This window comes from Gallus gallus, chromosome 3 (genome assembly GCF_016699485.2).
Source record: "Gallus gallus isolate bGalGal1 chromosome 3, bGalGal1.mat.broiler.GRCg7b, whole genome shotgun sequence".
Taxonomy (NCBI): Eukaryota; Metazoa; Chordata; class Aves; order Galliformes; family Phasianidae; genus Gallus; species Gallus gallus.
In genome coordinates, this window is record NC_052534.1 from 27439271 (window position 1) to 27454141 (window position 14871).

The window sequence follows — 14871 nt, forward strand, 5'->3', positions numbered from 1 at the left end:
AGGTAATAGAGAAGAGAAAAAAAGCACTGACTGCAAAGTTTTGCTCTTCCTCATTGGAACAGCATTAGGAGTAGATCATTCTCTTCCTTGAAAGAGAAGGGAGAAGAGTGGTTCTAAATTGATATTACATCATGGTCTATCTTCTGGCTATCCCCTAAAATCAAACTGCATATGAACTTGGAGGTAGTGAGGAGACAGATGGGAAGGAGTTTGCATTTGAAAGGTTATTTTTTGAGCTGTTCCTAGCTTGTGACCTAAATAAATTGTCAGAGGCTTATGAAGAAGCAGTTAGATGTGAATTGCTGCTCCACTGGAGAAGCTGGTCCTGCTTGTCAATGACTGTGTCTTGAAAACTGCCTAAAGCAAGACTGTAATTGAAAGGAAATTACTTCCCATTAGAAGATTACAACACATAGATGTTAATTCATCCTGGCTGCCTGATTGTGGTTAACACATCATGCTTCTGTTTTACACAGGAGAAGCTGAGGCACAGATGATGGGAAGTTGCTTAGTCAGGACCCTGTCCAAGATTAGAGCTGTGACTAGAAGCAGGCCCAGGATCCCTCCTTCTTGCTCGCATCATGATGGTTTCCCACATCAAGGCTGAAGTGTCACCAGTTTCTTTTCTAACAACTTGGCATAGGTGAAAGGAAGGAGGGCAAAATGGAATTAAAAGCATGGTTCATCCTGCACTGCATAGTTATCCAGCCTCTACTCTCTCTGTGCGCTGCCTGAATGTGGGCACTACCTCTGGCTCTGCTCACCCTGGGCAAGGCAGCTGTCTCAAAATCCGGCAGCATCACGGGCCGGCATCTGTCTTTGCCAAGGCTCTCCTGGGGATTTATTCCTTTCCACACAGGGTGGTGGTGGGAATCGGATGTGCCTTTACAACTTGCAATTACATGGTGCCTTTCATCCCAAAGGACTTAGAATAAGTCAGACTACAGACTGCAAAGGGATCATTCACCCCCCACTGAGAGGTGTCCACCACTGGAAGGCGTAATCCTTTCAATGAAGTTCAGCAGCATTTCCCAGCCACTGGGGCCCAAGGGCAGGAGAGAAGGGACTCCTGTGCTGCCTTGGCCCTAAGTAGGGAATGGGTTGGCAGGGTGCACAAGCTGGTCTGATCTTTAGATACTGCCAGGATACTAGAGCTCTTATGAAAGAGAACCAAAGAGCATTAAGCAGATCGTAATTTTGTATCATCCCTAGCTCCACTGCTCCCTTCTAGGACATTGTTGTGTTAGATAACTTCATTTTTCCTCCTCCTTTTGTGATTGTCATTTCCACATCTGAAAGTGCACTTGGAGCTGTTCTTGCCTCTTCTTTGTCTAAATAAGAAAACCACATTTCCATGGAGTTTTCAGTCCAAAATTAATATATTTCACTATATGCACCTTGAGTATTTTTCTAGACTTCATTGTGACAAGGGGGGCATTTCTGGGAGCAATGTGGTGTTTTGTATTTGTAGATTTACCCTTCACGTGTTTGTTTTCTTTCTGTCTACTTTTTCCTTGCCAAAATATACAGTTACATCATAGATGTATTTATAGAGCAGTTGTCCATTCCTGTTTTCTGGGAGCTGCTAATATCATTGAAGTTGTGCATTTCTTCTGTGTTATTTAATCTCACTGGTCATCTTTGGGGCACCTTCATCCAGTCACAATTCATATCATCTTTAGGAGTACTTTTTGTTAATGTGTTTCAAGCCTAGTTGCTTATTTACCACCTGTATTTATTGGTAATAATACAGTTGGTGACTACAGTACGGGTTGGTAAGAGTATACGTGGGAAGTGTTTATGAAGGAGGGAATGTGCACGTGTCTGTGCATGCAGACAAACTCATGTGACCAAGGCTGTACATGCTCAGTTGTCTGAAACATGGGTAACACAAGTTAGTTCCCTTAGGGTTTAATCTGACTTGAATTGGATGTGCAAATGTTTGTAGATACCGAAACTAACTTCTGCTCCAGACAGTTGTATAAGCCTAGTGGGGAGCTATGCCCCTCTGAGCTGTCCTCGGGATGCTGAGGGAGCTCAGCCCCATCCAAGGCCCTGCTTGGCTTGAGTTGAGGTGTGAGTGGACAAGGTCCATATGGGTGGGGACAGCTCCTTTTGTAGTTCGGAAGTTGATGCATGCAGAGGGAAGTGTGGACAAGTGACTGAGAAAATGCACGTGTCCAGGGGAGAGGAAATATGAGGTGTGTAAGAGCAGGTAAGTGTGTGCACAAACTGTGTGCAAGTGGGCACAAGTGTGTGTGACAGAGCATGCACCCCAGCATGTGTGCCCTCTTGCCAGCAGTGGTTTATTTCTCGGGCTGTTTTCCAGCTGTGTAAATACATTGCTTAACAAATTGAGGGCTCTGGTTAATGATCCCCTTTAGCACAGGGCCCATATTAGGCTCCATTTTATGCAAGTTATACAGCTGCCTGAATACCATTGGAGTGAACACACTGGGCTTTAATGTCAAATGCGGAGTGTTTGTATGCTGAGGAGCCGCTGAGGCAGTCGGCCTGGGGTTGCTCAGCAAGGGCTGTCAGGAAGCTTTGTGGCAAGCTCCCCTGGGCCTGTTGTAGCAGAAGCAATTCATATAGCCTGCCTTAGTCAAAGTGACATCCCTGGCACCACAGGCTGGTGCTGGGCATGTGAGGAGAAGGGCAGGATGGCCTGGACACTTGCATTGACTCCAGGGAGACGGTTGGATCAAGCAGCAGGATCGGAGGAACGAGTTTTCCTCGCTGGCAGCCAGCCTTATCCCTTGTTCTGAGAGCAGATCTAGGGAGTTTTGCCTTGCACCGCTCATCAAACCCAGACCACCGCATGCTGAGATCCCAAACAGTGTCAGGGACTAAGCCAGATCAGGGCCAGTCATCCCCATAGCAGGATACAAGCTCCAGAGGAAACACAAACTTCTGTGAAGAGTGGGCCAGTTTGGTGCCAGTGCTCATTCTTCCTTCCAGCAAGGTCCCTAGCAGAGCTGCTGCTCTGTCATCAGCCGTGCAGGCACAAGACAGCCCCATGCTGCTCAAAGTTATAAACAGTTGTGGAACAGTCATCTTACGAAGGTAATTGCATGACTGCCTCTCCTACGCCTGCAGTTAGACACGAGGTCTTTCCTGCCCTGCCCTTGCCTGCAGTTGTGGTGGTTGTACTTGTCGAAAGCCATCATCGTGTTGCTGCTTGAGAGGCATGATGGTGAGATGCAGTGTGACCTTACTTGCAGCCTCCCAACTGCCTGTATATTTCTGCATCTTGCTGTCTTCCCATGTCCTTGTACTTTGCCTCCATACTTGCTCTGTGCCTGTCCCCCTTGTGGTGCTCTGAGAGGGTGCTCTGCTTCTGCATCTTGGCCCCAGATGGCCTAGAGAGCAGCCCCATGGCTTTTTCGTATCCAAAGCCTGGTGAGTTTTGTGGATGATTTTCATCTGTCCTCTGGACCCATTTTTCCCCAGCCTTTATTCCATCTGCTGTCCGCCAGAAATGAACTGATTCAGCTGCCTCGCCTAATCCTGTCTGGCATCTCAAAATGGAGGGGACTGCCAGGTTCTTTGTTCCTGTTCCCTCTTGGCACTGACAGGGGACCTTCTCTGCTCTGGAGAAGGACAAATGTGCTGATTTATTCTGCCCCTTAGATTTGAATAGGGGTTGCTATGTTACCCTCCGTCTCTGAGGCTTGCCAGAGCACACACCATATATAACCCCACAGCAGGTGGCTATTGAGTAAAAGCCCTTAAATCTGCCTCTCTTGTTTCTTATGTTGCTGGCCAGGGTGTCAGGGGGATGTAGCAGGGCATGATTTGCTGTCTGCTACTCTAGTCACGGCTGATGCCAAGCACCATGTTGGCATTTTCCATTTTCAAGTGCCTATCTTAATTTGCAGAGGGACCCATAGGCAGGAACATACTGCCCGTGCTGGCTTTTAGAGAGGCCATTTCTGATACGAAGGCTGCTCCATGGGGCTGAGTTGTGACCAGGATCTGGGAGGTAGAGGCTTCCAGATCTTGCTGCCATGACTGCTGCATCTGAAGCCTGGCTTAGAAGCTTTCAGGGCTGTCTAATTCAGTGTGGCTCTTTGGTTGACCCCGGCCACTTGGGCAGCTTTCTGCAAAACGATGTGTGTGCCTTTCTGATGATGACAAGTTAAAGCCCCGCCAGGATAGAGGCAGATGGTACCAAAACGTCAGTGTGTCGTCTGATACATTGGTTGCCCCTTTGGAAAGACTCGATTTTGAAGTGCTTGAAGTACATTGGTGCTTCTCCTCACTGAAACGAAGATCCTGAGATATGAAAGCACTTTCAAAGTGTTAGAGTTGAGTTGTTTATTTGGCATCATTGTTCCTCTGGGATCCATGGATCCAGGATGGCCTAGTGAGGAGCAGCATTTCTGTCATGTCACACTGGATCCTCACTCTAAATCTGCTTTGACCATGCTCTGAACACCAGGAGGGGAGAACTATCTTTAGAGGTCAAGATACAAACCAAGCTTAAATGACTTCAGGTGGGATTTTTATTTTTTTTTTTCACTGAGCATCTCCCAGCCGTTCCTCATCTGTTTGTTCTGGAAATGTGTAAATTAAATCATGGGTCAGACAGTCCCAGTGCTCTACAGGTAACATCACCTCCTCCGGGTCCTACATGTGTGTACCCACCTTACAGACAGGACTGTTCTGGGAATCTGTCTTCATTTCTTTTTGCCTCTACTTATAAACAATCCTCATTCAGGGAAATGCCCTCATGAGAGGCCTGGACAGCAACTCCAGTGTGAGACAGAGTTGGCTTAGGTGTCACCTTCTAGTCTAGACTTAAGACCTGGAAGGCCTGATTTCCAAAAGTGCTGAGGAATGGCCCTCCAGCTAGTTTCCCCAGAATTCTGAAGAAGCTTCTGAATATCAAGCCTGCTCACAGAAGCCCTGCCAGCATGGAGATTATCAGAAAAGTTAATGAAATACTTCTGGGTGTGATGTGATTTCAGGAACAAACATAGTGTTTGTCTGTTACGATGTGGAAAGAGCAGAGAGGCTGCGGGTGGATTAGAAGTGAGATAATTTAAAAATCAAGTCAAATCAATTAGAGGGGAAGAGGAAACAAAAACAACGGGTAAGAAGAGGTGTGGTAAATGGGATGGGAGGAAAAACAATGATGAAAGCCTAAACTGTAAAGTCTGGAACCAAATCTCTGGAGACTTCATAGTTTGTGTGTCTAGGACTTCATAGTTTGAGAAACAGTGATTTGTAATTTCTTACAGGAGAGCTGTTGAAAAATAGGGCTGAGAAATGAGTCTTCAGAAGTGACCTGGTTTATCTCCCTGAACTAAAAGTATAGTAGATGCCTGCTTTAAAGACAAATGAATCTGAATTTTATGCATCCGTATATTGCCTTCTGGCAGCAATGGTGATGGGACTCTGAAAAAGGCATTGCTGATTATCCTCACCTTGTTCTGCATACCTGAGTGGCTACAGGCACGATGAGTCCTGGTGATGTAGATTTCAGAGACTTCAGTCCTGAGAGGGGCGGCATACTCTACACAGGAAGAATAGGAGCAAGGAGACTAGCCTGGGCTGGTGCTGTTTGCTGCAAGTACAAGCATGACCACTCATACAAGGAGGTGTGAGGGAGTGAGAAAGAGTTTGAGGCAAGAACCTCACTGCTTGCAGCTTATGTGAGTACTGACTTCATCACTCTTTGTATTCCCTCGCAGAGCATCAACGGAGGCCGCCCGCCACCTCACTTTGTGTATGATCCATCCACCTTTGCCTTCCGTTCCCTCAGCACCTTGAAGCCGCTGAGCCCAATAGCTCCAGTGGAAGAACCGTCATGTGCCTACTGAAGGAATTTCTCCAAAAACCTCAGGAACTATCAACCAACCGCCTGCCTGGCAGTGGGAAGGGACATGGTGACGCCCGGGGGGTTGGGTGTGGGAGAAGGGGACAGTGACACATATTTGCAATACAGTCTCTCTGGCAGAAGGAAACATACCGCTTTGCAGCAGTGACTGGTTTCATACCATTGCCACATCTGAGCATTAGCAGGTGGAGAGATTTTTGTCTTTCAAGTGCAAAATGAGACAGGTGACAGGTTCAAAACTGTGAGGGCAGCCACCAGAGTGAACACGTGGATGTGATAGTTGAAGATATTCCTGAGGGGTTCAGGGGCTCGTATAGCCTGCATGGCAGCAGTGAAAAGTGATCAGGTCCAAACAGTTTTCCAAGAGTGCTTGGATCTACAGTACTTTGATGTAAATCTGACCATTCTTGCACTGAAAAAGGAGGGCAGGATTGGAAACAGAGGCTATACTAGGCTGCCTGCAAAGGAAGAGGATCTCTCTCTGAGACTGTTAGGATTGTATTAAATTCAGGCTTTCTTGAGCGAAGACCCTGGGAGAGGGATGTGGGCTGGGGTAAACAGAAGATATAGTTCCATGTTCCAGCCAGTCTGCTGGCTCAGTAATATCATCTAAAACGAGATTGAAATGGGAGGCATGAGCATTCTGATTATACACTGGGGGTTAAAATAAAGATATACAATAGAGGATTTGTGTTCAGCCATCCAAAGAAGCAGAGTGCCCACCTTCAGTTCTCTCTTGGCATCATCAGGGAGAAGAACGTGAGCGTGTCTGTATGCTCCTGGGTCTCCCCTCTGCTGAGGCTGCCTCTGTTTTGGGATATGCAGCTTTTGTCCGTAGCATTGTCCCAATACTCTGCTGCACCTGTAGTGATACTGAACACAACTGGCATCATCAGACTGAACAAAACAAGTGTCTCCAGCAAGTTGTCTGCTACTCCATTAGGCTGGCTATTAAATTCAGACAGACCTCTGTTCTGTCCCAGTGGAGCAGGTATTCCTGTATGTAGCATGAAGTGGGAGGAAGGAGAGTTTTTTGTAGCCAGCTGTTGGCAGAAGAAACAAGAAGGAAGCTTCTCTTTTCTCTTGACAGTCCTGCAGCAGTTAGGAACCACAGTAAGTTTTGTTACCACTGGAGTCTGGCCTTGAGGCACAGATGTGCTTTGTGCTACAAGGCAGCAGCTAACGGGAGAAGCTGTCACCTGTCATAGTGAGGCAGAGGAACAAGGCATTTCCTCTTGCTGCATCTGATGAGTCTTTATTGCAAGTACCTGGTGGAGAGAGTAACCTCTTTGTCTCAGCACTCCTCAGCTTGAATCTGCATCTGTCTGGGTGCAAGCTGGAGTGAGTAATTTACTTGTCTGGATCAAGAGGAGCAACTGTGAATAATAATATAAAATCAATTTTATTTTTAAATCTGCTCCACAGTAGAGGTCTTTGATGCCACTCTTAGGATGAGACCAGGGGTCAGTACAGCTCTTAGTAGGAGGCCACAGAGTGAACTAGTACATGCTGGTACTTTCTGTGCTATGGGACCCTTGGGGAAAAGCCTGAAGGTCACCTAGGCCAAGGGACCTGAATCTCCTACCACCACCCCTCCTTCGCCAGTTGCCTCTCTCAGGCAAGCAGAGTGGCTGGGCAAGGCAGTGAGGGGATGTCCGTCCTGATGCTGCCCAAGCTCTGCCTGCTCCTTGGCCCTAGGGTATCACAGCTGGACCACCTTCCACACCAGCACTGCCTCCAAAGGACTGCTTGGGTTTTCTGGTGAGGTGCTTCAGGCAGATCATCGTGATTCCCTGCAAAAGTCCCTTCTTCTGACATAGGCAGTTCCTCTGCTGATTCTTCCCACTCCTGTAGAGACTGCTTATCTTGTTTGGACGGCACACCTCAGCTTTTAACTGCTGCCAGATTGAGCTGACCAGGGCAGGACAGGATGCATCACCTCCTCAGACCAAGTGCCCGTGCTCAAGAGAAGGGACAGCTGCAGCCCACTACTTGTTCTGCAGGAGGAACGCAGCCCTCGTGGCCCCTCACCTGTGCTTTTGGGGTGCTTTCCTGGAGCTCTATTCCTGCCTGTGTGGATGCTGCAGGCTGCCTTCCCTGGGGGCCCCATGAATGGGAATGTGGATGTCCTGCCTGTATTGTTGCCTTTTAGTACTTTTTGTAACTTTCCTCTCTTGTCTTTTCTTTTTCAATCAGAAGGAAAAATAAAAGTAATGAAATAAAGTGTAACAGCTGCTATATTCACACCTCTGGTAGGTTTCATGCATTTGCCATCTTCTGGGCATCTGTGGGCAGGGGTATAAGAGGGGATGGAGTAGAGCAAGTTGTGATACATCACAGCTAGTCCCAAGCACTCCAAAATCACAAGCTATGCCTGCAAGAGAATAGCTTTGGAAACAAATAATCAAGAACTTTTATGTAACAAATACCTATTTTTTCCACAAGTAAGGGATCTCCCATGTGCAGCTGCTCCTGGTACAGTATATCAGCCCTCACTGGCACTCCTCCTACCAAGGAGCCCCTTTGGCTACTGAGTGAACAGCCTATTGCATGGGGGGGGTTGTACATGATCTGGCTGGAGGTATCCGTTTCACCAACAGAAGGGTGGGTGACTCCACAGCTGAGCTTGGGCTCACAATTTTAATCCTCTGTAAGTCTTATGCTTTTTTTTTCCCCCCCTGTAAGTTTCTCAACAGCCTTTTTGCTTGCAGACAGGGTGCTCATTCTGCTCTCCTCAGCAGCATAACAAGCTCACCATTTTCTCTTGATCTTGCTCTAAGAGCCCCATCTCAGGTACTAGTAACTATTTTCCTCCTCCCCTTGCTATCCCCCTGAACTAATTCCTGCCTCTGCCCTCATGCTCCTAGCAATTTATCTGAACCAATCTCTCATAAGGCTATTGCTTAAAGTCTTGGCCCCTTTTCTAAGGCCTCACAGAGACCAGCTTAAATTCCCTGAGCAGTCCTGCTTAGGCTCATTCCCAGGAGACCCCTTCTGCTCTTCTATCTAAGCTCCCATCTCCTCTAGGCTCTGTGCCACCTCTCTTATCCTGAAATCCTCCCCTCTATGTCAGCTGCAGCTCATTGTTAATTGGCCTTGGCCTGTTTTCTGAGGGTTATAAGGTGTGCTTGCTGCCTCCTCTCTAGGGTTGCTTTTCTCTGTGGTGCTGTTTTATTCTCCTTTCCAAAGCAGCTTGACTTTTTGGTGTGCCTATCTCTGGTCCCCTAGATGCAGTTCAAAATGCAGTGGCCTTATGTCTCCACAAGCCTAATAATCTGTAAGCTTCTGTCAGGCTGTGCTTGTTCAGAAGTGCAAAAGTGTACAGAGGGCTGTGCTTAACTTGTATCACCCGTGCTGTACATAGCCTGCTGAAGCCAGAGTACAGGAGAAAGCTGGCATAGTGCATTGCAGGGTGCAGTCAGCTGCTTGGTCTGGGTGAGCTCGGGCCCCCAGGGCTGTAGTCTAGCTCTCCAATGTACATTTAGGTTACATTAGATTTTGCCTATCGCTCAGTTTTCCTGTAAGCTGGACCTCCTTGTTATTGATGAAACAGGATAATTTTTGTGGTAAAACATGATGATAAGCCTCAATAAAGCAACAGCTTTGAAGCTAACAGAAAACAGGTTATGGTGATACAACAGAATGGTGGTATTCACTATGGTCTTTATGGTTTTCTAGTTGTGACAACCTGCGTAGCTTACAAAGGAGGCTAAGGATGTTGGTTGTCTTCAAATGCTGGATCCTGGCATGTGGAAATGAGGCTAGCTGGAGACCAGTGAGGAAGCCATCAGCAGAAGCCAGAGGAATAGGAGCTGTAGTCTCCTGAGGGCCTCCCATTGCTTCCTCTGGCATACATGCAGGGCTTTCCACTTCTGTGGCTCCCAAAATACTTTGTCCAAATGTTCCCTCCACTGCTGGAAGGGGCAGCACACAGGCTGCGGTACGAGCAAAGCGCTTTGTGAGTGCTGTCAGCTTGGCATAGGGCCCTTGTGACCTTGGGACATGGCTGCAGAGCAGCCTCTGCAGGTTTGGGCTGTGGTTCAGTGGGAGGGGAGCCCATAATTTCTAAGCTGAAATCTTTCTCTGCTCTGATCTGATCTTGCTTGAGACATGCAGGTGTTTCCCTTCAGAGCAGAAAACAGACCCTGCAAGGGGAGGAGGGAGGGCTGCTATGCTGAGGTACAGCTCAGAGGCTCTGAGATAGTGTTTATTATTTGCAGAAGAGTGAATGGGGACAGGTGCCTGCTTGAAGAGCTTGCCCATGGCTTCTCTGGGATTTAAGTGGGACCATTATAGTCTAATAGCTTTCTCTAGTTAATGAATCAAGTTTGGTCTGTTATCTTTTTAAAATAAGGAAACCAAGCTCACAGTGACAGCAAAATGGGTTGTTCTATGCACAGTCTGAGAGTTGGCCATCCTTTCACAACCACCACACAAGACCGGCTCTTTGTACGCTATTTTCTTACGTGTAAATGCATGTATATGCACACACATGCACATGACATACGTTTGTTTCATTGGACTAAGAAATCTCTGTACTGTTAGATCCACTCACAAAGCAGTGTCCTGTGCCCACCTGGGTCTTTGTTTGACACATGTGAAGCCCACCTTGCAGCACACTCACATGTGCGTGCTGAATGCTTAGAAAAAAAACACCTACCACCTGTTTCCAGCTGAGTGCTGATCTATATGTTTACCTACTAGATTGAGTGGGAAAGCAGGTGAAATCAAGCAGTGCTGCTAAAGCCAGGGTTCTCAGCCCAGGCTAAGATGGAGGCCACTGAAACATGGCACAGAAGCACCTCAGCTGCAGAACGTTCCTCTGGCTGGACCATCTCTCTGCAACACAGTAAGGCTCTCCCTTGTTCTTTCTGAACTTGCACAGTACATTGTGGCGAGCCGTGGGGTGGAAGAATGCTTTTATGTGTGTGTCCATCTGGTTAGAGTTGGAGGGAGTATGCACCAGCAGTGTGGCTACGTAGGCTCAGACTGTGTGTACAGTGGCACGTCCGTGGTGGTGGCATTTATAACTCAGTGGATGGAAACCTCAGAAGACTAAAGGCAGTGGGTATGTGTACAAGCATTGGTGTGGCAGGGTGATTGCTGGTGGATGTCCAGCTAGGGCATGGGCAGAAGAGCTTGTGCTGAAGAGGGACGCATTTGACACTGTGTTTGCAGTGTCTGTAGGTAGAAGTGGTGGGGGATATTGATACGGGTTACGTATCTGAAGGCAAGGGTGATGAGTAGTATTTATTTGTTGTTTCTGCAGTCTCAGTCGTTTGTGGTGACAACTAGCAGACTTTTCTAATGTGTCACACCAGTAATGTTAGGGAAAAGTAAAGAAAAAATTAGGGATGGCTGGTATGCGTCCTCGAGGCAGTTGGGATTTTTCACCCCTGAATTGAAAAAGGAGGCACCTGGACAACAGTGACTCAAAACAAAGCCACCTCATTTGAACATAGCAAGTGATTGTGTGCACTGTTCCTCCTCTGAACAAGACCTTCAGGGACATCAAATAAAGCTAGCAGGTGGCAGGTTCAAAGCAAACAACTGGAGGCAGCTCTGCAGAGCGCTGGGTTGCACTGGGAACCTTGTGCCACAGGACACTGCGGCTGCTAAATATTTACATGGCTACAGACATGAAAAGAAAGGAGGAAATCAAATCCCCCCAAGAAGTGCTGCGTGCACAAATGCTACCTCCAGCTGAGGAAGGTGGAGCGGTGGGAAGGCTGCTTAGGGCAGTTTGCTCTGTGCCAGCCCCATATTGCCCTTCTCTGGGGGTTCTTCACCTTTCTGTTCTCTCCTGGGTTTGAAGTGAGTGCCTCCAAACAGGCACGTCCACTCTGTTTTCTTACCGAGTGCTCTCTTTGTGTTATTATCAAAAAGAGTTTAACTCTATTTTCTTGTCTCGGATATCCTGAGTAGGTAAGAAATGGCCTGGATAAAGGCTAATCCCAGTTCCATAGAGGCCTGAGGCAAAGCCCCCAATGTACTTCTTACAAAAAGGGCGGTGAGGCACTGGCACAGGCTGCCCAGAGAGGTGGTGGACACCCTATCCCTGCAGACAGTCAGCCTCAGGCTGGACAGGGTTCTGTGCAACCAGATGTAGCTGTTAAGTGTCCCTGTTCGTTGCAGGGGAATTGGACCAAAAGGCCCTTAAGGATCCCTTCCAACACAAGCAATTCTGTGATTCCGTGGTTCGATACTTTCTGGATGTAGGGAAACCTCAGTGAGGCAAGTGTCCTCCAGTGACCGGTAACCCCTTGTGCAGTGGTGAGCAAGCCAAAGAGGATGCAGCCAGAACAGCAGTGTGTTGCAGGAGGAGGGTAACATCAGTGGTGAGGACTGCATGTAAGCACCCTGGTATCTCACCATTTCCTGAGCTAGATTTTACTGGGCTTACTCACGAAGTGAGTGAGGAAATGGAAGGTGCAAGCACTCCAGGAGCTAGCTAGGGCTGTAGCTGCATGTGGCCTGGCAGGCCTTGACCACATGTTTTCAGTTAACTGGGGACAGGATGTGCAGATAGCTCCAGACACATGCAGAGCCCAAAAATCTGTTTTCCTTTTTGTGGTTGCTCACATCATTGCCCGCTGTAATAATAGCTTGGTCTGTTAGTGGGTTGGCCAGTAGTGATGGCATGTTCTTATCCGACATGTTTGCTGCATTGTAGCGCCAAGGTCAAGTGAATGGAGGAACTGAAAGTGCAGTGATATTGAGCTGCTGAGTGGGGTGACAAATGGATACAACAAAGCCCTGCTGACAAGAGAAATAGGAGGAAACTGAAGGGTCCCATAAGGACTTTTCTCAGTCTGATATGTCCTGCAGAGACCATGAAGGGGGCTATGTAAGACTGCTCCCAGGCCGTTGGAGCAGCCTTGGAGCACCCTGGCACTCTGCACCAGCAAGTTTCACCATGTTTGCTGCCCACTGAAGGGTGGTGACGTTTCAGTGCCCTGTACCGCACTGCTGTTGGTGTGAGATGTGTCTTTTTCTCTCTACCTGGCCCATTTTTTTTCTCTGGCCTCTGTGAATGCCTATCCTCCATCTGATCCGTGTCTTCTGCCATCAGTCTCTATTTATTCACCCCCTCCTGGTTTCAGGTTCCTCTGAAGCCCTTCACTGAGCCACCCCAAAGGTTTTGGCATTGAAGTCTTAACGCAAGGCAGTGCTCCCAGGTTTTCTCATACTTGTTTCCTCCTTTGTTTGCCTTGTTTCAGTCTTTAGTGTTGGGGCAAGAATGCTTTAATGTATACAAAACTACTCTCCTTGTAAAAGGCTGGAGCACCTTTGCAATTTTTTTTCCCCCAAGTGATTTCCACCGTGGATGGTTTTGTTGCCAACGTGTGACGTTTAGCCCAGACCTCAGAGAGGCTCCTGCTCGACAGCAGGGCGCCCAGCAGACCTGGCTTCAAGCCGTGTGACTGAGGCAAATAGAGCAGAGCGAAAACTGGGTCATATAAAGCTCTTCTGAACCCCAAAAGCCTTTGTCAGACCTTCAGTGGAGCATGTTCACCAGCCCCGTTTTGAAGAGCGATGCTTTGTCTTCTCCTAGCTTTAAACAGTTCCCCAAAATAAACCCACTGCTATTTACTGGCATTGTTTTCTTTCTCGTGTACAATGCTGATAAATAATCAGACTCATTATATTTGTGTCTGCTCTAGTGGAAAATAATTACAACAATTACTACCAAATCAAAATGCTTCTGTTTCTCCTGGTGTCATTAGCATGTCCCAAACATTTTGTTCTTGTGGTTTAAAGTGCAGTAATAACACAGTCCAAGTGTAGCACCCGGCGGAGCGGCGCTTCCCTGCACAGCAAGCTTCCCGGCCCTGATTGCCTCCGAGATGCTGCTAATTTTCAATCATGGTGTCAGATCCTCTTCTACCGCAGGGAGAGCAACTGCTTAGCCTGTGATTTACCCAATTTATTCCGGTAATAACCGGGCTGGCTGTGCAGCCATCTGTCTGCTTTACGTGCTCCTCCTGCCTCCGGCTTCCACTGCTGTGCAGGCAGAGCGGTGTCTCTGTCCTTGTGGCAGTGGAGGGAGAAGACCTCACTTCAGCCCATTGATGAAGAGGGTCTCTGTGCCTTCAGAGAAGAACACCAGTGTTTCCCCTCTCTTCTTTGCCTAGAAGCAGCGAGCAGTGCAGCCCCCTTCTGGTGACCTCTGGGTGCCGGAGCGCCAGCTGCCGGGCACACTGCCGGCAGTGCTGCTGGCGGTGCGTATTTCCACCAGGCTGAGAAGGGAAGGCCCACGTTAGGTAGGGCATGGTGCATCAGCAGGGCCTCTGCCTCTCTCTGGCTCGCATTGGGGGAGCTACCATCACCTTGTGAGGAGGAAACTGAGGCACAGATAAAGGAAGAGCTCGGTGCTTGTGACAGACTGAGCTTGTCCCTGCTCCTGCTGAGGTCACAGAGGAGGGCTGTTCTCTGCTCCTGTTGAGGTCATGAAGGGGAACAGTTCCAGCGCTGAGGCTGGAGCCCAGGCCAAGCCCCATGGAGGAGCTGCATCGCCCAGGTAGGATGGTCCCCCACGACCATGGGGATTTACGTCCAGATAACAGGAGTGTGCATGTTGGCTGCAAAGCCCATGCAACTCGTAGACCTCTGGGAGGGGATGAAGTTCACAACTGTGTTGGGCATGTGGTTATGAGCAGGATGGAAGGCTTGGATCTGGGGAGAGAGATCCGAGCGCTGCTTCCCATTGCTCAGGGTAAATCCTCTGATGCTGCAATCACACAGCTGAGAGCAGAATTTCATCTTGCAAAGACAGTGGAAAGACATGCATGTTAGCCTGAAATTGAGTCCATAAATATGAAAACCAAAGTGGTCACATGTCTCTGTCAAGATAAACACTGTGCCAGCCGGATCACTATAGAGTCTTTAATTGATGAACTATGTCGTCTGTGCCCTGTGTAGTGTTATTCAAACAGACCTGCACACAACTGCTTCAAAGCAGATGTTAAGACAGCCCTAGATCAACAGTCATTTAGGATCAGAATTGCTTGAAACTGCTGGATAAA

The 14871-nt window shown here is 48.1% G+C and overlaps 2 protein-coding genes across 4 annotated transcripts in view; both read left to right on the forward strand.

Moving 5' to 3' along the window:
- Positions 1 to 8089, forward strand: part of LOC421419 (uncharacterized) — a 53480-nt gene extending 45391 nt beyond the window's left edge. For all 3 annotated transcript variants that reach the window (NM_001326498.2, XM_015283813.4, NM_001326499.2), the window contains one exon: positions 5700 to 8089. In NM_001326498.2, the coding sequence (NP_001313427.1) occupies positions 5700 to 5828 (129 nt within the window). In that variant the 3' untranslated portion in view covers positions 5829 to 8089. The remainder of the gene's footprint in view (positions 1 to 5699) is intronic.
- SUPT7L (SPT7-like STAGA complex gamma subunit) overlaps positions 7057 to 14871 on the forward strand; it is a 65743-nt gene continuing 57928 nt past the window's right edge. The window contains exon 1 of the mRNA XM_046939303.1: positions 7057 to 14366. The gene's annotated coding sequence lies outside the window, so the exon portion shown is untranslated. The remainder of the gene's footprint in view (positions 14367 to 14871) is intronic.